Raw genomic sequence first — 26,453 nt, forward strand, 5'->3', positions numbered from 1 at the left:
TTTTTTTTTTTTTTACTCCATTTTACCAGTGTCATGAAGTACAATATGTGATGAAAAAACACAATCTCAGAATCGCCTGGATAAGTAAAAGAGTTTTAAAGTTATTCACACAAAGTGACACTGGTCAGATTTGCACGAAATGGACTGGTCCTTAAGGGATAAATGTAGCACAAAATACCGCCCCAGCAGAACCAAGTACCACAGTGCAGCACAAGATACTGCCCCAGCAGAACCAAATACCACAGTGCAGCACAAAATAGTGGCCCAAACAAATCAAATACCACAGTGCAGTACAAAATACTGTCACCCCCCGCTGTAATATTCAACTGTATCACTGTCCTGAGGATGGCGAGGATACAGTTGCTCCTAGCATTAATTAATGCCAAGAGTATCTTGATGTACCCTACCGGCAGCCATAAGGAGGGCTCAGGCGGCCCTCTGGGCATCAGCCCACCGGAATCTCCCTGTAGGGTCTATGGCCAGTCCACTACGGCTACACAACCTCTGAAGCACACATGGAAAATCTGTTGTAAGTTTTATTTCACAAATTTGCATTCTTCTACTGAGGAGTAAATGTACTGTTCTTAAATGATGTAACGGAACATAAAAACACCTGTGACCAAAGTAAGTCAACGTGAACTGTTCTAACACAGGATATTAATCTGATGCAAGGCATTAATGACCGTGACATTACGACATCATTGATCCTTTAAAACAATATAACTGGTCCAGCAGTAAAGCCTCATTAAATAAATCCCAACACTATAGAGCTGCTACCTCTTGAACAGCTGCAAACTGTTTGTGCCCAATATGCTAATAAGCTGGCTGCCAAGTCCATCGATCCTCACTGCGGCCTTAAAGGGTTTCTATCACTTCGTATGACATAATTAGCTGTCAGACACTAGCGATCTGCTAGTGTCTGCTCTGGCCAACCATCCTACTATAATCACTTGTGGGGCAGCGGTTTTGCTAAAAAACTAACTTTTATAAATATGCTAATGAGCCTCTAGGTGCTATGTGGGCGTCATTAGCACCTAGAGGCTCCGTCTACCTTCATACACAGCCGCCGCCCAGCGCGTCCCTCCAGCCCGCCCATGTCCTCCTCCGTGTGACGCAGCGGACAAGTTCTCGCGCATGCGCTGTGCGCGGCTGTATTCGGCGCATTTGAGATCTCAGCTCGGAGCGTGCGCATTGAATGTCTGACCGCTCCGAGCTGAGATCTCAAATGCGCCGAATACAGCCGCGCACAGCGCATGCGCGAGAACTTGTCCGCTGCGTCACACGGAGAAGGACATGGGCGGGCTGGAGGGACGCGCTGGGCGGCGGCTGTGTATGAAGGTAGACGGAGCCTCTAGGTGCTAATGACGCCCACATAGCACCTAGAGGCTCATTAGCATATTTATAAAAGTTAGTTTTTTAGCAAAACCGCTGCCCCACAAGTGATTATAGTAGGATGGTTGGCCAGAGCAGACACTAGCAGATCGCTAGTGTCTGACAGCTAATTATGTCATACGAAGTGATAGAAACCCTTTAAAGCTGGCATACTCACAAGCTCACTCACCCCTCCAGAGTGTGCCTGGCATCATGGTAAGCTAGATCATGATCGCCTTACAACCTTTTGAAGAATTTACAGTTTTCAAGAAGGGCAGTGAAGAGAGAAGAACATTTCTTTCATGACGTAAACTAAGGTAGGCAGATAGAAAGAGGAATTCCCATCGTATTTTCAAAGAATACAGTTCCAGCAAAGTGAATGAGATTTGCCAAATCTCATGTACACTTTCCTTATTTTGTAAGTGTGGAAACTGACCTGTTGTGAGCATTTTGAAGTCCAGCATGTCAATTGTTTGTGCGATTCTGCATCTTATGTAGAGGGATTTCCCCCATAGACTTCAATTAGGTTGTTAAACAGAAAATCCACAATAAAAAGTGGGGATTTATGTGCATTTTTTAAGTAGTTTTGGTGCAGATTTTCTGAACACAAATCCACATCTTATGCAGTTACCCTAAATGACAGAATCTATTTATTTTAATTCACTGGTTCGAATATGCCATCAACATCTGGTCAGCAGGGGCAGACACCCTGCACCCCTGATAGTCAGGAATAATTCCAACACCGAAACTACACAAGAACAGAAGATCGGCAGGGATGCAGGGGGTCGCACCGGATCACTGCCAATTAGATATGGACGGCCTATCCTGCAGATAGACTATCAATAGCAACATCCCGGAATACCCCATTTAAGTTCCTGAAAATCTTACAGAAAAGTTTATAGAACAGTTATTCACAAATCATCATAATGGATACGGTCAATAAAAACGCACATAAAAAGGTTGTTTTTTATTGTATAGAAAAGCAACTTTCTGGTGTACATGTCTGGTATACATTGTATACAACTGCACAGTCCTTGTTCTTTTTAATTCTATTTGAACCTAATACACCAACATGTATCTCACGTGAAAATGTACAAGCAAAAATATTCATATGCTACGTACCTACACAGAATACACAAAGACACTGAATTTTAAAAACTCAAGGATACGCAAATAAACAAAACAAAAAAAAGGCACACAAAATATTTATTCCATTACACAAATTTCTTGTACTTGGATGCATGCATACATTTTAAGGAGGAGACATCAATATGTAAAAAGCATCAATCCACCCAGGCTGCTATATACAGATCAGAGATCTTAAAATCATCTACCTCATCGTTACGTAGACATGATGCCACGGAGAGCCACAACTCTTATCACCAAGTGCAGACACTCTGTCAAAATATCTTTTTTTTGGGGAGGGGGGGGGGGGGGGGGAGCGGGGAAAAAAAAAAACAAACAAAAAAAAAACAATGCATATTTTCTTCTCAAACCAGTTTTATAAGCCAGGTGAAGGGGTTCTGCATCCAGATCATTCAACCCATAAAAAAGAGAAAAAGAAATCCTACCCATTATAATGCAACTGCCCCAGTAACCATTACATCTGTCTATGCAGAAATGAAAACTGTACTTTCTACATAACAAGACATTCTAAAGTTGACCAGTCTGACTCCATATGGCTCCTGCATCATCTTGCTTGGATATGGATTGTAGGTCCTAAAAAAAAAAATTCAGGACACATACATCCATTTATTGTACCAACTCACTGCATCCCAAACCACTGCTCTTGATCTGCCCACTGGGCTGCCTCACTGTCACTTCCTTCCAAGTCTCCTTCTTCTCCACTACCCTCCATGTCATCCACATCTTCGTCTTGAGTAGCATCTGTTGGACTCTCTTCCTTCTCCATTTTTTGCATTCCCTCGAGTGACTTCTGATCATTTGGATCCAGACTAAGAAAAAACAAAATCAGTCATGTGCTGTGTATAGCAAAATCTTAGAGATATATCATTCATGCAACAGTTTCTTCTTCTCCTTGGAGGTCTTCTGAACAAAAAGTCTATAATTATATGTACAGACTTAGGTTTATGGATTATCATAGTGTACCGTTATTCTAGCAGGCAAGCTTGTCAAATTTCTGGGATTTTGTAGACAAAGGGGGGAATTAATTAAATGCATGGAAGGAAAAACTTTTGGCACAAGACTTGCTCAGCAGGAGGAGCCGACACAGACCACCAAATTTAGCAATACTTATGCTAGAAAACTGGCGTACTTTAAACCAGAAATGTACGCCAGCTCTTTGCAGTGCAGATTTCATATTTTGCCACGTGGATCTCCCAAGATACTTCACAATTTTTACAGAGTATGTTTTTTTGTTGTTGTTTAAGACTGGTATAAGGAATGCCAATCTTAATAAATCCCCCCCCAAAGTATTGGGCTATAGAACAGAGATGACTGCCACCAGCTGCAGACAGTACATGCCCCCTGAGAATGGGCACACCCCCTGAGCTGCCAGCTTGAAATAAATCTAGCAATTGGAGCAATGAGGAGATATCCATGTGCGGTACTGGGCTGGTTCTAGCTTTGTTAGAAAGAGATTGTCATGTACTATATGATGTCAGATTTTCACTTTTTACATTAATCATGGGGTAACTCCTTTAAGAAATGAAAGCTCGATGGTAGTATACCATTGTTTGTCCTTCTGACTAGGATTCATCAAAATGCACTGGGTTTCTGAAGCTCACAATAGCCCTGGAATGAACGCACTATAATTACCAAAAACAAGACGCGAATATTCTTTATGATACTTCCCTTACACTCTTTATATCATAAGCTGGACCATTGCACAGATGCTGCATATATTGCATCTATATTCTTTCAATGTGCAAATGTCTCCACTACAACTCGAAGTGACGGAGATTTACATTTTGTTCATTTAAAAAAAAAAAAAATTAAAACCATAAAATGACACGTGGATGTCTCCTAGAAGTGTTCTGCTGCAGCGTGCTATGCAATGCACATGCTCCACACTTTGCTGTAGGATGCTGCATTACAGCAACACATTAATGTGAGGTTCACATAGGGAAGCCTATTCCCTGCACAGCCAAGAGCTATAACAGGCCACCTCTATAGTCTCTGAGCATCGCCTTCATTTTTTAACTGGCTCTTCATGACATTGGCACAAATGTATACACCAACTACAGATCTTTTAACCCATAAAAAAAAAGAACAAAGAAATACAAAGAAAGGCAAAAGGCATTTACAAGCTAGTTTACAACAGTTCTTCAAGCGCCTTCAGCTATAAACTATACGAGAAGGAAAATACTAATCGCCTTTTTTTTTTTTTTTAAACCCAGATTACTTTACAGCTTTTTTCTTAAAGGCATAATATGCCCTCCTGCCTGTGTGAACTGGAACATCGGAAGAGAGCACTGCAGAAAACAATGTTTGTATGATGAGATTCCTATATAAGTGGATCTTATACAGAAAGCTGTTAATACCAGTCACATGTATGTACAGGTACAACAGCCCGGGATATAATCATAGGGATAGACATTATCCTGGACTTGTTCAGTCCCAGTGATGAACACTATAAACAAACAGATTTATGCTGCACAAAAAAAATGTATATTGGGCTCCATTCACGTACTTAGTTGCTGCATAGAATACCATAAGCTACGCCATTTTATAAGGGGGGTCCATTAAAGAAAGTAACATAATTATCAATATCCCTGTAACAAAATGTAAACCTTTAAAAGGGTTTGTCCAGGATTGTAAAATTGAGGTCTTATCCTCAGTCTCATCAATTCTTATCAATGGAGGTCCAATACCCCAAACCCCTGCTCAACAGGTGTTTAAAGTGTAACTGTCAGATTTTAATTTTTATTTGCTAGTTTATTAGAGCTAGGCATGTATACCTGAGTGAGTCTGTCAATGATTGTCAAAAGATCTGTAATTACCTTATAATAACAGCTTCATTAATGTTCCCTGTCCCTTTCCATTGGTCCTTTAAAAGACTGTTGCTAGGGTTTGTCTGTCTTCCCTTTAGTGTAAACAGAAGGTAGAGGGGCGGTCCTTCAAACTGCATGTCTGCAGTATGAGGAGGCGTGTCTCAGTAATACAATCTGATTGGCTGACAGGAAACTGCTGTCTACAGCAAGTGTGTATGGGAAGGCAGTTTTTGCCTCAGAGAACTGGCAGAGGAGGCACCTTGAGAAGATCCTCATATTGTAGAGGTTAAAACAGCCATAAAGTAAGGGAAAAACTCAAGGAAAACAGTGGTATGTGAAGAAACTAAAGACTGCTTTATGCATAATGCTACAACAGCAGTAACATATGCTAAAATTGATTTTATTTGATGAAAAGATGACAGTTACACTTTAACTGTAGCGCCGGCGCGGGACTGTGTAGTGGTTGGAGCTGGGTACTGCAGTGCTACTCCCATTTACCTCAACACAGTGGATTATTATTATTATTTATTATTTAAGCGCCATTCATTCCATAGAGCTGTACATATGAAAAGGGGTATACATACATAATATAGACAATTGCACTAAGCATAAACAAGACGCGTTACAAACTGGTACAGAAGGAGAGAGGACCCTGCCCGTGAGGCTTACAATCTACATGGTATGGGAGAAGGACACAGTAGGTTAGGGTGAAGTTGGTCATGGCCGTATAGAGGCAGCAAGGTCACTGGTTGTAGGCTTGTCTGAAGAGGTGGGTTTTTAGGTTTCTTTTGAAGGATTCCACTGTAGATGAGAGTCTGATATGTTGGGGTAGCGAGTTACAGAGTGTGGGGGATGCACGAGAGAAATCTTGGAGGCGATTGTGGGAAGTGATAAGAGGAGAGAAGGAGGTCTTGTGAGGATCGGAGATTGCGTGTGGGGATGTATCGGGAAAGTAGCTCAGAGATGTAGGGAGGGGACAGGTTGTGGGCGGCCTTGTATGTATTTGTTAGTATTTTGAACTGAATTCGCTGAGCAATGGGGAGCCAGTGAAAGGATAGCAGAGGGAGAGGCAGAGGAGTAACAGGGTGAAAGGTGGATTGGTCGGGCAGCAGAGTTTAAGATAGATTGGAGGAATGCGAGAGTGCTAGATGGAAGGCCACAGAGGAGAATGTTGCAGTAGTCGAGGCGGGAGATGATGGAGGCATATACAAGCATTTTCGCAGATTCAACGTTAAGGAAAGCGCGGATGCGGGAGAGGTTTTTGAGTTGGAGGCGGCAGGTGGTGGAAAGGGCTTGGATGTGCGGTCGGAAGGAGAGGGCAGAATCCAAGGTCACTCCAAGGCAGAGGACTTTGTTGACCGGGGAGTGTGTGCAGCCATTGATCGTGATAGATAGGTCTGTTGGGGGGCGGGGTGGTTGAGCAAGATGGGGGAAAGATGATGAATTCGGTTTTATCCACGTTAAGTTTTAGAAAGCAAGAGGAGAAGGATGATATAGAAGATAGACATTGTGGGATTCTGGATAATAGGGTGGAGATGTCAGGACCAGAGAGGTAGATTTGTATGTCGTCAGCATAAAAGTGATACTGAAAGCCATGGGACTCTGAGATGTCCGAGGCCAAAAGTGTAAATAGAGAAGAGCAGGGGTCTTAGGACAGAGCCTTGCGGGACACCAACAGAGAGGGAATAAGACGAGAAGGTGGTGTGAGAGTGTGAAACGCTAAACGTTCGGTCTGTGAGGTATGATGTGATCCAGGAAAGGGCCAGGTCAGTGATGCCAAGAGATGAGAGAGTTTGCAACATGTTGTTCAAGTAGCTTTGAGGCATACGGAAGAAGTGATATGGGGCGATAACTGGACAAAGAAGATGGGTCAAGTTAAGGCTTTTTGAGGATGGGTGTAATGGTAGCATGTTTAAAAGCAGAGGGGGAGACACCAGAGGTTAGTGATAGGTTGATAGATGAGTTAGGGCTGGGATAAACACTGTGGTGAGGTTAGGGATGAGGTGGGATGGGATTGGGTCAAATGCACAGGTGGTGAGATGTGATCTGGAGAGTAGAGTGGAGAGTTTTTCTTCTGTAATGGTAGAGAAGTGGGTTTTGCGAGAAGAGGACCGAGCAGTTGTGTAGAGGGTCTGTGGGGACTGTGTACTGAAGATTACCTTAATTGAACCGTGTAGAACTGATCAACGAAGGTGCAGGGTGGCAGACCCCAATTGATGGCTTATCCTGGACAACCCCTTTAAGTTCACTTTTCATTTACTAATATATGACCAGCATAAAACCAGTATCTACATGCTGATGGTTCCCTATTTGCAAGATAAACAATGTTGCCAAATATAAGCAATTTTCCAAACAGTATCATTTATCTGCCATGACCCAACCAAAATACTCCATGTTATTCAGTTGCCTGTTCTGGGATGCTATCCTTTAGCAGTTCTTTATTTCACAGGACGAGCATGTGACCAGATTTGATCTAACCGCTACAAGTTTTCAGCAGGCAAATCCTGTGGAAACAAGGGGCCCACCACTCTTCTAAGTGGAATTTCTTTATATCCATAGGTGGATTATTTAAAAGGCCACTCATGTAGAGGAGACATGGTTTGTTACACAGGCACAGAAATGCAAATAATGAAAGTACCTGAGAGCAATGCTGTACTGGTCCATAGCTTCCTGAAATTCATTCACAGCAACAAGGAAGTCACCCAGCATACGATGCAGGACACAGTCGCTTTGATTTGCAAGAGTACTTCGTAACAGAGCTATGCCTTCTTCATACTTCTGTTCTCGGCCTGTAAGTATAAAATGTTTATTTAAATCGTAAAACTGAGGAGACATTAATAAAGAACCAGTCAGTAATTTTCTGTTTAGATGATATCTACAGAAAGCATTTTAGGAGATTTCCTGCAGCCGGCAAGTGTCTCCTCCATCACTGCCTCTCCATCTTCGGCTGGAGACCGGCTGCTATCCATTTATGTGCACTAGCATGGCCTCACAGTCACAGGAAGTTTGCCTATATAGGCAGAAAGGATTTCTCACGGTCTAGGCAAATCTGACATCCACCAGTGTGGCAAAGCTAGATTACAAACCTTATGGATTTGTACATGGTCCAGATGTTACCCTTCGATTGTACACATAACCCAGCTTTCCCAGGACCGTGAAAGGCACATCTGCTTAGCTATGGCACTATTCAAGAGCAGGGAATAGGATTAATCTGGTTAGATTTGGCATTCTGCCGTCTATTACAGTGCCACATGGCAGTGACTCAGCTTTCCCAGTCCGCTGAAAGGCAAATCTGCCTAGCAAAAGCATTATTTGGGATTGAGGAGATGGATTTATTGAGGAAGACTTAATATTTAGCCATTCCTATTACCAGTCCATATAATGTGCATTCCCGGGACTCTAAATAACAAATCTGCCTAGCTATGCTACAACATGAAGGATTTGTCATGGGTAATTTTACTCAGCTTTTCCAGGCCCTGCTTGGGATCCCCTAATATTAGGAACTTACCAATTCATGAATCGGCTGATCTGGCATTCAGCAGTCTGGGAAAGCTGGGTAACAATGTCTATGGGGCAGTGATGGAGGCATATTGGTTATATAAAATACACAGTGCTACCCTGATACAATGTGTCACTATCATATTGTATATTAGAATGGAGTACCGCACACGGTTTTACTTTTCCGGTGCCAGCAAAGACCCGACGGTCATCCGACAATAGTATAAATATGCGGCACACAGAATATTTTTTGCAATTTAAAAAAGGTACATTTTTTTTTTTGTGATTTTCACAATAAGAGGTTCATGATCCAGTTTATAGAAAATTAAATGCTGCGTAACCACTATCCATATATGAGCCGGACATTCCGGTCCATAGGGACCTTCTTCAGCGGCTTGGAGTTTCTATAGGAAAATAATAGCACATCTAAAATGAGGTATCTGAACCCTTTGTGATAAACAAATATGGATATATATATATATATATATATATATATATACACACACACACACACATACATATATATATATACACACAATTGATTATATACATAATGACGATAAAGGCCAATATATAGACGAAATGTGGTGGAAAGAGAGTATGGAGGTGTAAGGAAAATATAGTATAGTATATGTACTGGACAATATTAGAGATGGTAGCTGGTAAATGGTATGTAGCAGTATGGTGGTTGTATAAAGTATAGCTATATATAGAATGCGAGGTCAAAGACAAGGTAGTATAGTAGGCAACATAAATAAGAATACAGAGATGTCGGTAATATAGTGAAGGTAGAAGGATGTAAAGAGCTGCATACAGGTAGGCAAAAGTACGTACAATACCTGTGGTCAGAGATAAAGGGATATCTGGATCGCATTTTCAGCCAGATCTGGCGTCTATTTAAAGTGTATTGCATTCTCTGAGTGACGGTCACGTGATTACGTTGTCACGTGATGTGGGCGGGCCACAGCCTAATATGCTAGATTCTGACCTCTATGTGCGGTGTATGGGCTCTATTGAGTGCGGTCACATGATCATATTTATTTTATTTCATTTTGTTCTCCATAACTAAATTCTTTATTCTTTTGCTCCATCTACATAGATAACAACTTCCTACTATAGACCACACATTTTTTACTAGTGGAACAGATCACATGACACTGTGGAACACATCCTCTACACCACCCATATCACATGGCAACATTATCATGTGACCGCACTCAATAGAGCCCATACACCGCACCCAGAGGTCAGAATCTAGCACATTAGACCCCTTTCACACGAGCGAGAATTCCGTGCGGGTGCAATGTGTGACGCGAACGCACTGCGCCCGCATGGAATCCGGACCCATTCATTTAAAATGGTCTGTGTACATGAGGTTTTCACGCATCACTTTTGCTTTGCATGAAAAATCACAGCAGGTTGTATATTCAGCGATTTTCACGCAACGCTGGCCCCATAGAAGTAAATCGCATTGCACCCGCGCAATAAAAACTGAACGCGATCGCAAACAAAACTGAATGGCTTTGTTTGTGAAATCGCGCAGTTTTCACTGAACGCATCAGCAACGCATCCGGACACGCTCATCTGCAAGGGGCCTTAGGCTGTGAAACACATCACCGGCCTGTCCACATCACGTGACGACGTAATCATGTGACTGCCACTCAGAGAAGCCAATACACTTAAAAGGGAGTCTGTCACTAAAATATGACGTTATACACTACTTAGAAAAAATGTGGGTGATTGAGTCAGCACAACCCTATATGCAGGTGCATATCTCTATGGCGAAATACATATACAAAGAAAGACACAAATACAATAGCACTCTGCAACCAGCATTCTGCCCTGCCTCTATGCTGGATGAGGCATTGGTGTACATTTTGGCCAAAGCGTAATAAGCCACTCACCACGTCAAGGTCGCCTCTATGGAGTGGTCCCTAACACTAGCTCCTACCTGTTTATGGGCCATGACAGCCACACAAAATCCAGGGAATGCAGGCGCAGCATGCACGCCAAGCACACTCTGCTTTTAACCCCGTCCGGTGCCATTACAGCATTCATCGGATCCAGGGATGCAAGTACCAACATGCATGCTGAGCCCACTATATACTTCTCTTGGAGCCAAATGGCTACTGGTAGGTGCTATGTATGCAGACTCAGTTTTATACTGACTATAAAACCAGGCTCCAGGACAGATTGACTGGTCAGGTGTGCATGACTGCATGGAGATCGCCACGCCTCCAATATATACTACAAAGAAAAAATGTGGGTGATTGAGTCAGCACAACCCTATATGCAGGTGCACATCGCTATGGCGAAATACATATACAAAGAAAAAGACACAAATGCAATGGCACTCTGCAACCAGCATTCTGCCCTGCCTCTATGCTGGATGAGGCATTGGTGTACATTTTGGCCAAAGCGTAATAAGCCACTCACCACGTCAAGGTCGCCTCTATGGAGTGGTCCCTAACACTAGCTCCTACCTGTTTATGAGCCATGACAGCCACACAAAATCCATACACTACTTACATGGCTCTCTAGAACACCTATCCATGATTCAAATGGTACCTTTGTAATTTTATTCTGACTTTCACCAGCAGGAAAAACGATGTTTAATCCATATGCAAATGAGGGCTCGCTGTTGTTACATAATTCCTACCCAGCCTCTTCCTTGGCCCGCCCTGCAAGTCCCTTGCTTCATCCACAGGACTGGCCAATATCCCACGCGCGCAGTGCACATATACATATATATATATATATGTATATATATATATATCCATATTGAGTACTTCATTTATCACAAAGGGTTCAGATACCTCATCATAGATGTGCTATTTTTTTTCTATAGAAACTCCAAGCCGCTGAAGAAGGTCCCTATGGACTGAAACGTCCGGCACATTATATATATATATATATATATATATATATATATATATATATATATATATATATATATATATATATATATATATATTTATTTAGTGGCTACGCAGCATTTAATTTCCTATAAACTGGATCATGAACCTCTTATTCTGAAAAATCCCTAAATAAAATTACCTTTAAATTGCAAAAAATATTCTGTGTGCCGCATATTTATACTACTACTATATGGTGGTTTAATCATTAAGTAAACAGGCAAATTTGGAATTCAGCAGTCTGGAAAAGCTAGATAACCTCTACAGAGATGTTATGGAGGTCACACTTGTTACATACATTCTGTATACACTATGGGGGACATTTATAATGCCAAAAGTGGCACAAAAGGTGTCGGAAGTCTAGGTGCACAGCTTACGTGCAGGAAAACTTGAGACACATCACTTTTCCAAAGTGGCGAGAAAAAGGGGAGTAGCAGGGAAGCAGCTGGGCCAGCCTCATTTGCAATTTTCCACATTGGTTTTTGGAGTGGAAAATGGCTTAAAGGGAACCTGTCACCAGGATTTTGTGTATAGCGCTTAGGACATGGGTTCCTAGATAGCCGCTAGCACATCTGCAATATCCAGTCCCCATAGCTCTGTGTGCTTTAAATGTGTAAAAAAAAACGATTTGATACATATGCAAATTAACTTGAGATGAGTCCTGTATGTGAGATGAGTCTGGGACAGGACTCATCTCAGGTTAATTTGCATATGTATCAAATCGATTTTTTTACACAATAAAAGCACACAGAGCTATGGGGACTGGGTATTGTGGATGTGCTAGTGGCCATCTAGCAACCCATGTCCTTAGCTCTATACACAAAATCCCGGTGCCAGCAAGAAGGATGGATAGAGTTAAGGGTCCATTCACACATCCGCAAAATGGGTCTGCATTTTTCAATGGGGCCGCAGAAGATGCGGACAGCACACAGTGTGCTGTCCGCATCCGCACTTCCATTCTGGGGCCCCCCAAAAAAATAGAACATGTCCTATTCTTGTCCGCATCCACAGACAAGAAAGGGCATTTCTATTATAGTGCTGGCCATGTGCGGTCCGCAAAATGAGGAACGCACATGGCCAGTGTCAGTGTTTTGCGGATTCGCAATCTGCAGACGTGTAAATGGATCCTAAGTCTGTATCAGGCCCTGCCTGACGAAGTGCCAAACTTGTGGCCTGAGCCTCTATATTACTTTAGTGCCTCCTTCTGCAGCACAGAGGGACTTGAGACCAGATAGTGGTAAAAGTCCAGTTCACCTGCATCTGCAGTTTAAAGGGTGCACGGAAGGGATGAGACCCCGAATGGTAAACTTGAAGTAAAAGAAAATCCAGCACCTCGTATCTTTGCTTGACGGTGTTTATTCCACAATCCAAAGTGTAAGCGGTAACGGAACCCTCAAAGTACAAGCCCCAATGCGGTCTACATGTTTCGAACCAGATGGTTCTTAATCATGACCAAGAACCATCTGGTTCGAAACATGTAGACCGCATTGGGGCTTGTACTTTGAGGGTACATGCAGTTAAGGAAGGAATTATCACTGCACAACTAGGAAAATTAACTATTCAGCGGTATGTTATATGGTTGATACTGTATATACTACAGCTGGTACTATGTCTGGCACTGTTAACACATTCATTTTATTGTTAAGTATGACATTTCCTCCAACAAAAGGTCCATGCTCAATGTGCAGATAAAAATTATCCAGACTACATGCAGCTCCCTCCTACTTTTTGGCTTGCATGCACTAGCATTAGAGAGGGGAGAGAAGACATGGCTGCAACCTGAGAGAACAATGCACTGTTTTTCTATTATATTTTTTACGGTCTGCAATTGTGACATCTTAAGAAAAAGCAAATAACAAAGACTCATAAGGAGATTGTTACATTTTGTTACAAACTGTAATAAAGGTAATATTTTTAACAGTGGCTGTAGTTGAGAGAATGGGCCAGAGAATAAAACTTTGTGGAATTGCTTCATTAAGTATATACTTTTAAATACATTTCCAAAGACAACTGTCTTTCCAAGGCACTCAAATGCATCTTTGTGGCTCAGGTTAGTTGCAGTCATGTGTCTCCTACTGTTAGCATCCTATTACCACAGGTCTTGGAGTAACCCAAGCTAGGTTGACCCTATCTGTCAGAGAAAGAAGAGCACTAAAGAGTTAATTTGGATAAAGACAAGTTGTTTCAAATGTACCAAAGCCTTGTGAGTGCTATTTTATCCTGGAAAAGAGCACCACATCACGGAAATAATGCAAACTACAATGGAGAAAGGAAGCTGGGCCCCAATATTCAGCCAATATATAATTCAGACGGTGATTGATATGAGAGTGGATGCACTCTGCTCACCTGCTACCCAAGTACTCACAGAAGAACTCTGAGTAAAATCCTTTTCTCATCTGTATTATTTAGGGGGGGGGGGGGAGAAGGGGGGAAGAGAACAAAGGCTTGACCATGGGTATAGCTGTTGCCGCTAGAAGGTGGACACTAAGCACACAAAGTGTAAGCTCCTCCCCTTCAGCTATACCCTTCCTACAGGGACTAAGCTAAATCCGTTTTAGCTTAGTGTCTGTAGGAGGCAGACCTCCTTGTGTTGCAGGTCTGCTGGTTTTTGTTCTGGAGTTGAGGGCAATTCAGCTCTCTGCGGCATTGGGCCGACCATCTCAGGGGTCGTCCAGTTCGGGTTCAGTCCAACAACTCCATGGCGGTGGCGTACCTCAATCACCAGGGCGGCACTTGGATCCCGGCAGCCATGGAGGAGACTGCGCGGATTCTCAGCTGGACGGAGAAACATGCTCCGGCACTATCGGCAGTTCACATCCCCGGCGAAGACAACTGGATCGCAGACTCTCTCAGCCGGGAGCGTCTCGATCCCGGCGAGTGGGCTCTTCACCCGCAGGTGTTTCGAGCCATCTGCGAGAGGTGGGGTCGACCGGATGGCCTCCCGCTTCAACAAGGTCAAGGACTTTGTCGCGTGGTCCAGGGACCCCATGGCCCCACCGGCGTGCGACTCGCTGGCGATTCTGTGGAGTCGGTTCACGTTTCCTTACGTGGTCCCGCCTCTTCCTCTCATTCCGTGTCTCCTCCGGAAGATCAGGTCCAAATTCTGCCCGTCATTCTTGTGGCCCCAGATTGGCCTCGCCGGGTTTGGCACGTGTCTCTAGTCGTCCTTCTCGCCGACTAACCCTGGCGTCTTCCTCTTCGGGAGGACCTTCTGTCGCAGGGGGCAATCTTCCACCCAAATTTAAGGTCGTTACATTTAATGGCATGGCTGTTGAAGCCGCCGTACTGAAGGCTTGTTTTTTTTCGGATGCGATAGTCCAGACCATGATTCAAGTCAGGAAGCTGTCGTCTTCCAGAATCTACCACTGGACCTGGAAGTCCTAATTTAGTTGGTGCGAGCGGCATCAGCTGCCTCCTGTTCGGTTCTCTTTGCCATGACTCTTGGCTTTCCTGCAGTCGGGCATGGACTTGGGGATGGCTCTCAGATCCCTCAAAGGGCAAGTTTCGGCTCTCTGCGTTTTTCTTCAGCAAAATTTGGCTTCAATTTCGGCGGTTCTGACTTTTCTGCAGGGGGTGGTGCATGCTGCTCCCCCTTTCCATCCTTCGTTGGATCCTTGGGGTCTTAATCTAGTGCTCAACGCTCTCCAGTCTTTTCTCAGTTTGAGCCCTTGCAGCAGGTGTCGCTTCCCATCTTACAAGGTGGCGTTTTTGGTGGCAATCATGTCCATCCGTAGGGTGTCGGAACTCACGGCTCTTTCATGTCGGTCACCTTTTCTGATCCGTCATCAGGATAAGGTGGTCCTTCGCCCTGTGCAGTCCTTCCTGCTGAAGGTGGTGTCGGAATTCCATCTAAATGAGAAGATTATTCTCCCTTCATTTTGTCCGGACCAGTCTCATCCTCGGGAGCAGTCGCAGCATACCCTGGATTTGGTACGAGCAGTTTGAGTCTCTGTCCCATACGGCATCTTTCCGGCGGACGGATTCCCTGTTCGTAAATCCAGAGGGGCCGAGACAAGGGCTGGCATCGAAGTCTTCCATTTCCCGATGGATTTGTTTGGCCATTGTGGAAGCGTACCGCGTTAATGGCCGGGCCCCACCCTTCTGGGTGACTGCTCATTCAGCTCAGGCAGTGGGGGCCTCTTGGGCAGTGCATCACAGGGCTTCCGCTCTTCAGGTGTGCAAGGCGGCTACCTGGTCGTCTTTGCATACTTTTTCCAAGTTTTATAGAGTGCACACCTTTGAGTCTTCTGACGCTTCTCTGGGATGTAGAGTTTTGCATATGGCAGTTCTCTGATTGACGGGGGGGTTGCTTGTTATGCCCTTGAGGACTGCTCTGTAACGTCCCATGGCCAAGCCTGTGTACCCCAATGATACGAATGAGAAAACTAGATTTTTGTACTTACCGTAAAATCTGTTTCTCTTCCGTTCATTGGGGGACAAGCTCCCACCCATTCTTTTGTTTAGGGGCCTTTTCGGACCTGTGTGGTTCTGGGTTTGTACATAGTGTGATTTATTTCTGTTTCTTCTCCTACTGCTTTTGCACTAACTGATTTAGCTTGGTCCCTGTAGGAAGGGTATAGCTGAAGGGGAGGAGCTGACACTTTGTGTGCTTAGTGTCAGCCTCCTAGCGGCAACAGCTTTACCCATGGTCAAGCCTGTGAACGGAAGAGAAACAGATTTTACGGCAAGTACAAAAATCTAGTTTTCACATGGTATGATAAAGCGGGCAAAAATAAGGATCCAAAGAGTTCAAAAGAGTTCAAAAGAACACCAAACGGAAAGGTCAAGCACTGCCCCTAGATCAAGTTTTACCTGGAGTATTCCTTTAAAGGAAATCTGTCACCAAGAAAATGCAGTGCAATATACAGGCAGCAAATGATACAGCAGAAGGAGCTGGGCAGACAGACAGTTTTATGGGAAACTAGCAAAACATGCAATTTATTCATATATCTCTGCTCTTTCTTAGCTCAAAAGCCATGTGGGCATCCCTATGATTGACAGCTATACAGGAAAGTCTGTCTATTACTGATAAGACAGCCCTGTGTATTATGGAGCCTATAAAAAGAAGGCATTTTAATGAAACAGTCTATTCAGCTCCTCCTGCACTATAACATGCTGCCTGCAAATTGCACTGCATTTTAAAGAGTCTTAAGATTTTACATTGATAGTTTATCCTTGTTATAGGCCATCAACGTGGGATCAACAGAGGTCCCTAACCCAGGACATCAGCAGACCAAAGTAGCAGCACTGCTTGCTGGAGCAACATGGCGCATAACTGCGGTGCATTCAAATGGATGTTTCTGGTACTCCTGCACCGTTCAAGTGAACAGGGTTGATTGGGTTCTCAAGGAATTAAGAAAATTAAAATATTAAAAATATTACTTTATTATAAACATATCCCCAAATACCTTTTATTAGTTATAATAACTCGTTTATAACGGACAAAACGAGCCAATATAACTAATGAAAGGTATTTAGGAATATATTTATAATAAAGTAATATTTAAGTATTTTCATTTACTTAATTCCCAGAGAACTCCTTTAACTTACAGTATCACACATATGGATGCTGAGGTGTCAGGTACTGTAGGTCTTCTGCTTATTAGTGGCGGACCCATTTCAGATGCTGCATCACACACAGCTGGACGAGTATGGATGTGGCTGCGTCGGGCATTGCAGCCAGAGTTTCAGTGGTAGGATAGGGATTAATCAACCCTTATATGCGTTTCTGCATGGTTTCTACATTGTGGCAGCTGGTTGATGACCCCACCACAATGCAGGGAATGTCAGAGCTCCACAGAACTCCATATGAACTTTTCTTTATAATGTGATCAGGTATTTTACACACAACTACTGGTCTGACCAAATTACTTACTGAGTAGTTCAGCTTTCTTTACGACCGCCTTTATGTAATCTGGCCTTTGTAAAAGTGCTTTGTCTAGAAGGGTTTTTGCCTTTTCTTGAGTTACTGGATCTTCCAAGCACACAGTTGCCAGTAGAGTCAGTGTCTGCGCGTTGGCTCCAAGAGTCTTGTAAACATTATTGGCCATGACCATAGCTTCCCGGACACTATTAGATGCCAGATAACATTCAATGAGCCCTGGTAAAAGAGAAGAACAAAGGCTCTCTGTCAGAAGAGCATTAACTTGGTAGCTACTGAGGAAATGGTTAAGGCAGCAGTGCCAGGCCTCCGTGTTACATGCCAACCTCAGATAAAAGCAAAAATTATACAGTACAGACCAGCAGTGCAGAACAATGCCTCCGCTCCGTCACTCAGTAAATCACCAGATACGGTTTCCCGCATGCAGAACAGTCTACTGCTAAAATAAGGCGCATTCTGCATTACAATGAGACATGAAAACAATCACAGAAGCAATTCAAAGACTAGCAAGTTAAAAACCTCTAAATATGCATAATGGGTGCACAAATCACATTATTCAAAGTACGTAAAAGGAATGCGCCAAACTGGATGAGCCAAACTTGGGTTAATGGATTGGGTTAATGGATCCACTAAATAACCCCCAGTAACCAAATGCGGAAAACACCCCAAAATAATACAATGAAATGAATACCATCATATAATCTAGATCAGTATAACACGGGTTATGCTGGCATGCATGCGCTGTGGCATGTGTTGTGCCATCCAGACTGGACAAAAGTGCTTCTTCTGCTGTTCAGCTGCATTTACCATTATGCAGCTGAACAGGAATAGAAGAGCACAGATTTGGTGAAACAAAGCTGAACATGTGCTCATGAAGAGGAGTTCATACATACCTCTTAGGTCTAAAGTTACATGCATACACATTCTTAAAATCATCAGATCAGGAAAGAACAAAAGTCTTGTTTTAAAGTGTAAGGCCTGTTTCAGGCGAGTGTGTCCTGTACGGAAATCGCACTGTGTGAGCGCGCGATTTCCGGTTGTGGACACTACTCATTTCACAGGAGCACATGGCATTATACGGATTTATAATACTGTGTCTCTGCATGACCTTAGCGTTACAGAATTATACTGACATAAAGATGTCAGTTTAATTCTATAGAATTAATATTCTACAGAATATTAATTTATTTTGTGAAGTTACATTTATAGCAGTTTATTTATTTAGTGAAGCTGTTCATTGCCCAGAAATGTCCCTTAGTAGTGCTCTCTAACTGAGCGTTGCTAAGGCATATCCATCTTCCTAGTATAGTACAATCCAGTACTGACCATGAAGAAAGCTGGGCTCCCAGCTGACGCCATCACTGGTTCCTCACATACTGTCCATATATTACTGTGTGTACCCTAAATACTGTATAAAGTGTTCACATTCCTACTATTTCCCACTAATCACCACTAACAGTGAGCGATCCTGCTGTATCCCCGATGCGCTCAGTAATTTACCAGCCACCGGTAGATACATGACAGCGAGCAGTAAGCACTCGCTATTGTGAATGCAGGGAGAAGCTATTCTACAGCATATAAATTACAGTATATAAACTGTCCCTATATACTGCTGAATAGCTTCTCCCTGCATTTACAGTAGCGAGCGCTTACTGCTCGCAGTCATGTACCTCCCAGCGGCTGGTTAGTTATTCAGCACGCCAGGGAAAAAGTACAATCACTCACTGATAGAACTGGTCATGCTGATCAGTGAGAAATAGCAGGGAGATGAACATAAATTTAGGATGGAATATATATATATATATATATATATATATATATATATATATATATATATATATATTTATATATTTTTTTAAATATACCGTACACTATGTGAGGGAGCAGTGAGGGCAGCAGCCCACCAGCTCCCACCCAACATAGTGTCGGAGCTGAAGGCAGCATGTTATAGAGCAGGAGGAGCTGAGCAGATTACGATTCAGTAAAATTTATACTTTTATTTATGTTTCTGCTCATTCTGGGCTTTGAAGTCAAGGAGGTGGACCCATCAGTGACTGACAGCCTTCCCTCTATGACTGTGTATACAGAGGTAGCTGTCAATCACTGATAAGACCGCCTCCTGGACTTCAAAGCCCAAAATTGGCAGGAATTTCAATGGATAAAACACAAGTTATACGGAATCTTTACCCACAAACTATATATCAATCTGCTCAGCTCCTCCTGCTCTATAACATGCTGCTAGTAGCTAACATTGCATTTTCATGGCGATAGGAAATGGATACACACAACTACCATAACGCAATTTTGCAGCAGTGATTATAATAAAAAAACAGATTTACAAGTAAAATGCATACTCTAGAATAGTCCTTACGCAAATAAAATATACGCTAGAAAAAAAACAAAAAACAGCAAAATGTGATGAGTTCATACACACCTACATTTTACTGCTGCATACTGTTTTTTTTTGTACAACTAATTGAAAACGACTTTATATGGAGACAGTCAGTGAGCAACAATGGCTTTTCTGACTGATGAAAATCTTTTCCATCTCCCAGAAACAGATATTCTTCTCTGGTGATATTTTTTTTATCACTATTAGGCTACTTTCACACCTGCGTTTAGGTCGGATCCGTCTGGTATCTGCACAGACGGATCCGCACCTATAATGCAAATGCTTAGATCCGTTCAGAACGGATCCGTTTGCATTACCATGAACAAAAAAAAATAAAATAAATTTTTTTATTTTTATTTTTTTTTTGTTCATGATAATGCAAACGGATCCGTTTTGACTTTACATTGAAAGTCAATGGGAGACGGATCCGTTTGAAAATTGAGCCATACTGTGTCAACTTCAAACGGATCCGTCCCCATTGACTTACATTGTAAGTCTGGACGGATCCGTTTGCCTCCGCACGGCCAGGCGGACACCCGAACGCTGCAAGCTGCGTTCAGGTGTCCGCCTGCTGAGCGGAGCGGAGGACAAACGGAGCCAGACTGATGCATTCTGAGCGGATCCGCATCCATTCAGAATGCATTAGGGCTGGACGGATCCGTTCGGGGCCGCTTGTGAGAGCCTTCAAACGGAACTCACAAGCGGAGCCCCGAACGCTAGTGTGAAAGTAGCCTTACTGTAGCACGTTACTGGTATCGCTGCAGAAGTGGTCAACATACCGTATTTTACACTAAAGATCGGTAATGGACAGGATAGGGACAATGTAAAAAGTAAACTTTATTGGTTTTTGTGGTGCAAGTATTCAAAGTTAATTATATGAGGCTATGACCCAGAGGCTTGTAAACATCTGGTTTGTTGAGTCAATTAATGTCCTAATTAAGCGTAAGGGGTAATTAGATCTCATCTCTACTATTCTGGAACAAAACCTCCATGTATGTGACTGAGAACAAGTATGCTCCCTGACTGAGGCAGAGGGAAATGTGATAACATGTACAGAAATCCATGTTAGCCCTAGGGTCATGTACAGTTGTGCAAGGAGAGGAGGATCTATGCCTTTCCTCCTCTCTATACAGCCTGTCTGCTTGTGTCCCAATTGCCCCTCTCTCCCCCTCCATGCTGTCCGAGATCACAGCCAGTGGAGGTACTATTTCAATCTGAAAGGTCTCAGGCTGTATAGCAATAATATGCAATATTAAATGGCCATGAGGAAGTACAACTTGCAAAAAACAAGACCTTATACCGCTATGTGAAAGGAAAAAAATAAATAAAATGTTATGGCTTCGGGAAGGAAGGAAAAATTACTCCTTCAGGAAGGGGCTAATGGCAACATTCTAATGTATTAAAAAGCAGATTAAAAAAATAAAAAATTCTGTGGGGAAATTGAAATGAAATGGTAGTCCATATTTCGGTACTGCAGTGTACGCCGATTTTACGGACCTCCTATTACACCCCTCCCTCTATCTAACCACTCAGATGCCGCGGTCATTATTGACTGCCCCATTCTGAGTGGTTAAATGAAACTGGAGATTAGAGTCATCTTTTATCCTGGTCACTAAAGGGGTATCAGCTGTGTTACACAGCCAGTAGCCCCCACCTATGGAGTGGACTCTGCTCCTTGGCCTGTACATACACCCCTTCCAGCATTTTTTATGTACATCTACATCAGATGTCATGATGAGGATAATCATAATCATTTTTTTTTTTGCCTTCCTCTGGATCAACTTCCAGGATGACAGGCCGAACTGGATGGACAAATGTCTTTTTTCAGCCTTATGTACTATGTTACTATAACCATCCTCAAGCTAAATCCTGTTAAATGTATTCCCTGGACCTCAAACAATGGTAATGACAAAACCCCCCCCAAAAAACGCATTTCAAAAGCACCACGCTTAAGGTAATGGTAACATGACCATACAAAGAAAACCAGGTTAGTATTCACTAAAGTAAGAGTCCAAGTCTAGCTATACAATTTCACCATCATGTACCTTCACAACAGTCCAATCGACAGGGTGCTAGGCGGATTGCTTCTCGAAAGTGAATGATTGCCTCTTGCACTCTACCCATGTTTCTCAAAGCTGCCCCCTTCAATAACAAAGCCTGAACACTGTTGCTGTTGAGTTGGATTGCTTTGGCTCCCAAATACAGAGCTCTGGAATGTCTCTTTGTGTAGAAGCTGTGACACCTGGAGTGAAGACAAAAAGTAAAAGGGAAAAAAAATAAATCTATACATCTTCCCAGATGGTTTTTTAATAAAGTATTTTTTTTTTTAAATGCTGCAGCGCTTCGGGGAAAACATAGCGGTCAGTCATGAAGGAGCGTGTTAGGATTTCATGCTGCCTGTGATTTGGGCATGCAACTGATGACAGGTTTCCTTTAAAAAGAACACAACATAAAAACTACGCAATTAAAAAAATCAAATTTTTTTTCCCTTCAATCTTCTTTTCTTCCCCCACACATATTTTGTGTCATCAAAACTTATAAAGACTTTCTTCATGTGTTACAGGAGATCAGCTAGTTCAGTGCTCCAGACAAAAAAAAAAAATGACCAGGAGCCATTGGCTCCTAAACTAAAAAATTTAGGAGCCAAATTACATTTTTTAGTCGCCAAATTTAAAATGCATACAATAAAAAAAAAGGACTTTGAGAAGATGAGACGCAGGTGCACTACATATAGGAGAAAACAGCACCACATGCCTCTCACATCCAGGGACATTTTCTGGGGGACAAGGTGACTAAAAATGGCGAATTGCGTGGTTTAGAGTTTTTTTTTCTGTTACGGCCTTCACCGAGCGGAAATATTTTTTAATATTTTAATAGCTCACACTTTTTGGGACGTGGCGATATGTAATATGTTCTTTATTGTTTGTAAATTTTATATGTAAAACTGGGAAGGGGGCCATTTAAACTTTTAGTATTTTGGTGTTTTTTTTACTTTTTTTTTTACTTTTTATTTATTAACCATTTCTTCCCTTAGGGACTAGAACCTGGATCTTTTCAGCCCTTGTCCTATTCACCCTGATAGAGATCTATCAGGGTGAATATGATCTCACATCTCCCTGCTGCCCTGTGCTCTGTGCACACAGCAGCAGGGAGCTGAACATGGCAGCCAGGGCTTCAGTAGAGTCCTGGCTACCATGGTAACGATCTGAGCCCCAGCAGTGTAATCTGCCACTGCCACCACTGGAGGGGATGGGACCCTGTGGCCACCATATAACAATGGGGGGGGGGGGGGGGGGGCGACGACTTGTGGCCAGTGATAATGGGGGGGGGGGGGGGGGGGCGCACTGCGCCACCAATGAATGTAATTAAAGAGGACCTTTCGTGGGTCCAAAGAATATGAACTTATCAGCAGGCTGCATAGAGCGGCGCCCAGGGATCTAAGTGCACTTACTATTATTCCTGGGCGCCGCTCCGTTCACCCGCTGTGGTCCCCGGTATTTTCAGCATTCAGAGGAAGGAGGAGGAGACGCCAGTGTGTCTCCTTCTCCATGACAGCAGCACTGTCCAATCACAGCGCAGAGCTCAGAATGCTGAAAATACCGGGGGCCACAGCGGGTGAATGGAGCGGCGCCCAGGAATAATAGTGAGTGCACTTAGATACCTGGGCGCCGCTCTATGCAGCCTGCTGATAAGTTCATATTCTTTGGACCCACGAAAGGTCCTCTTTGACTCCTTCATACAATTGTCTGCAGCGGTATAACAGACCCGGCACCCGGCCTCAATAACAGGGCATGCGATCTGTGGGCACCTGAGGGGTTAATGGCCGCGGATCGCATGCCCTGTTATTGAGGCCGGGTGCCGGGTCTGTGATACCGCTGCCTATAGTTATGTTTTATATTCATTGGTGGCGCAGTGGCAACAGCTCCTCCCCTCCTCCTCCCTGCTATCTCCCCATTGGTGGTAGTGGCGGCCGCGTCACAGTGGAGAGGGAGGGACTCCCTCCTTCTCCACTGTGCTACTGAAGAGAACTTAGGCTGCGCAGGATCGCGGCGGTACAGTCGCAAATGGGGACAAGACTAAAAAGTCTTGTCGCCATCTGCAAATTTTAAGGCGCATTGGCGACCGTTTTGGTCGCCATCTGGAGCCCTGTAGTTCCCCCTCCTCCTTACAATGCAGTGTCGAGCTCAAGACCACTTGCTGCAGCAGAAGCCTCCCCTTACTGCCCCCCCCGAAAACAGATCAGCAGAAATATACCCCTGTATTCTGTGAGGATTTCTACAATCCTGCCGACAGTGAAAGCAAGACGAGCTACAGTTTACTTATATCAATGATTTTGTGGTTAAGTGTTCTTTTGTAGTTGTAGGCAATTTTCTTTTATTAGGGTCCATTCACATGCAGGGCTGTGGAGTCGGAGTCAATTTTGGGTACCTGGAGTCGGCAAAAAATAAACCGACTCGACTAAAAAAATAAAATAAAAAAACAAGTTTAAATGTCCCAATTCACAAAAAGTTATAATTAATTACCGTATTTTTTGCCCTATAAGACGCACCTGCCCATAAGATGCACCTAGGTTTTTGAGGAGGAAAATAAGAAAAAAAAATTTGGGGAACCAAATAGTGTGCTTTTGGTGGGTTTTGAACTAATGGTGGTCTGTGGATGACACTATTATGGGGGCTGGACGGTGGCCCTCGCTGCTTTTGTGCTGTGCTGGTCAAGTGATAGGGCCCAGGGCCTAGGTGGCTTTGCCGCACAGTGAGGGCGATGTGTGGGGGCACAATAGTCGCCGCACAGTGCCGCGCTAAAGTTAGAGTAGGTCCCCACTTGAAGAGGCAACCTTGTCGTGGTAAGTGGGCCTATGCTCTTTGATCAAACTGTATACTAATGCCTCCTAATAGTGCACAGCAATAGATTGATAATAGTGCTGTATAGCCATGTTTTATCATGCTGTAATTTAAAACTGTTATTATATCAAAAGCATAGTAATGAGGATGTGCGATTTAGATTCTCTCACATATTGAATAGATCAGCAGAAATATACCCCTGTATTCTGTGAGGATTTCTACAATCCTGCAGACAGTGAAAGCAAGACAAACTACAGTTAACTTATATCAATGATTTTGTGGTTAAGTGTTCTTTTGTAGTTGTAGGCAATTTTCTTTTATTAGGGTCCATTCACATGCAGGGCTGTGGAGTCGGAGTCAGAGTCAATTTTGGGTACCTGGAGTCGGAGTCGGCAAAAAATGAACCGACTCCAACTCCTACTGGAATAAAAAAAAAAAAAAAAAAAAAAGAAGTTTAAATGTCCCAATTCACAAAAAGTTATAATTAATTACCGTATTTTTCGCCCTATAAGACGCACCTAGGTTTTTGAGGAGGAAAATAAGAAAAAAAATATTTTGAACCAAAGGTGTGCTTTTGGTGGGTTTTGAACTAATGGTGGTCTGTGGATGGCACTGTTATGGGGGCATCTGTGGATGGCACTGTTATGGGGGCATCTGTGGATGGCACATACATAGCATCTTATCTTATGTGTCATCCACAGATCCCCCCCATAACAGTGTCCCTGTGTAGTGAATGGGGGCCAGCATCTGTTTCTGTAATGGCAGCGGGGCCCGGTGCCTGCTTCATTCATAAAGTGGGCGGGCAGGCGCGTGACGTAGTGAGCTACGCTACGAGCGCCCACCCGGCCTCCTGACTGCCAAGAAGTTAGTAGTAACTAGTACAGCGCTAGATTTAAGATGATTGGAATACTTTAACAGTACCCACAAGTTAGATATAATTACCGTATACTACAGTGAGCGGGGCCCGGTGTAGTAGAATACAGTGACTGCACCGGGCCCCGCTGCCATTACAGAAACAGATGCCGGCCCCCAGCCCCTCCTCCCTCTCAGAATAAAGGCCAATGCATGCAGTGCGTCACGTTACCGCAAAACGAACACGTTAAGTGACCATGAAGAAGCATGCTTTTCATATGCTTCACTATATGGCACGCATCGCACAGTTAAGGAGCGGCAATACTTATACTTTCCATTGTGTTGTGTTCCGCTGTTACAGGGAACGCAACGCCCATGGTTAACTTAGCCTCTCACTGATAACTGATCAAGTAAATATGTTTTTTGCAGGACTAGATAAGACTATATGTATGAGTGAAGGGAATGGATAGTCAATAGCTCAAGACTGAAGTTGTAAACCATTTGAAAAACTGCTGTCATTCAGCTAAGGATATAAAAACTCGTAAACTCAGATTGTTAGCTTAAACTTTAAACATGTCTATGGGATTCTACTAGGGAAATCATGTTTTACAATAAATACCCCGTCCTGGATCCCCCCACTGCCCGATCTTCAGCAGAAGATCAGCACACAAAGGAGAAGGCAGCAGCTTCTGTCCAACTACCTCTCTGCTATAAGAGCTTAGAATAACTTGGTGGAACAGCCGTATGTTG

General features: G+C 43.3%; 1 protein-coding gene across 1 annotated transcript in view; it reads right to left on the bottom strand.

Moving 5' to 3' along the window:
• Window positions 1–3,069: 3,069 nt before the first annotated feature.
• The window catches only part of ANAPC7 (anaphase promoting complex subunit 7), a 67,662-nt gene continuing 44,278 nt past the window's right edge, over window positions 3,070–26,453 (bottom strand). The window contains exons 8-11 of the mRNA XM_040416073.1: window positions 22,056–22,252; window positions 17,613–17,837; window positions 7,963–8,113; window positions 3,070–3,326 (exon numbers count right to left, since the gene is read on the bottom strand). Of these exons, the coding sequence (XP_040272007.1) occupies window positions 3,137–3,326; window positions 7,963–8,113; window positions 17,613–17,837; window positions 22,056–22,252 (763 nt within the window). The 3' untranslated portion in view covers window positions 3,070–3,136. The remainder of the gene's footprint in view (window positions 3,327–7,962; window positions 8,114–17,612; window positions 17,838–22,055; window positions 22,253–26,453) is intronic.

Source organism: Bufo bufo, chromosome 2, assembly GCF_905171765.1.
Source record: "Bufo bufo chromosome 2, aBufBuf1.1, whole genome shotgun sequence".
In the NCBI taxonomy this organism is placed as follows: domain Eukaryota; kingdom Metazoa; phylum Chordata; class Amphibia; order Anura; family Bufonidae; genus Bufo; species Bufo bufo.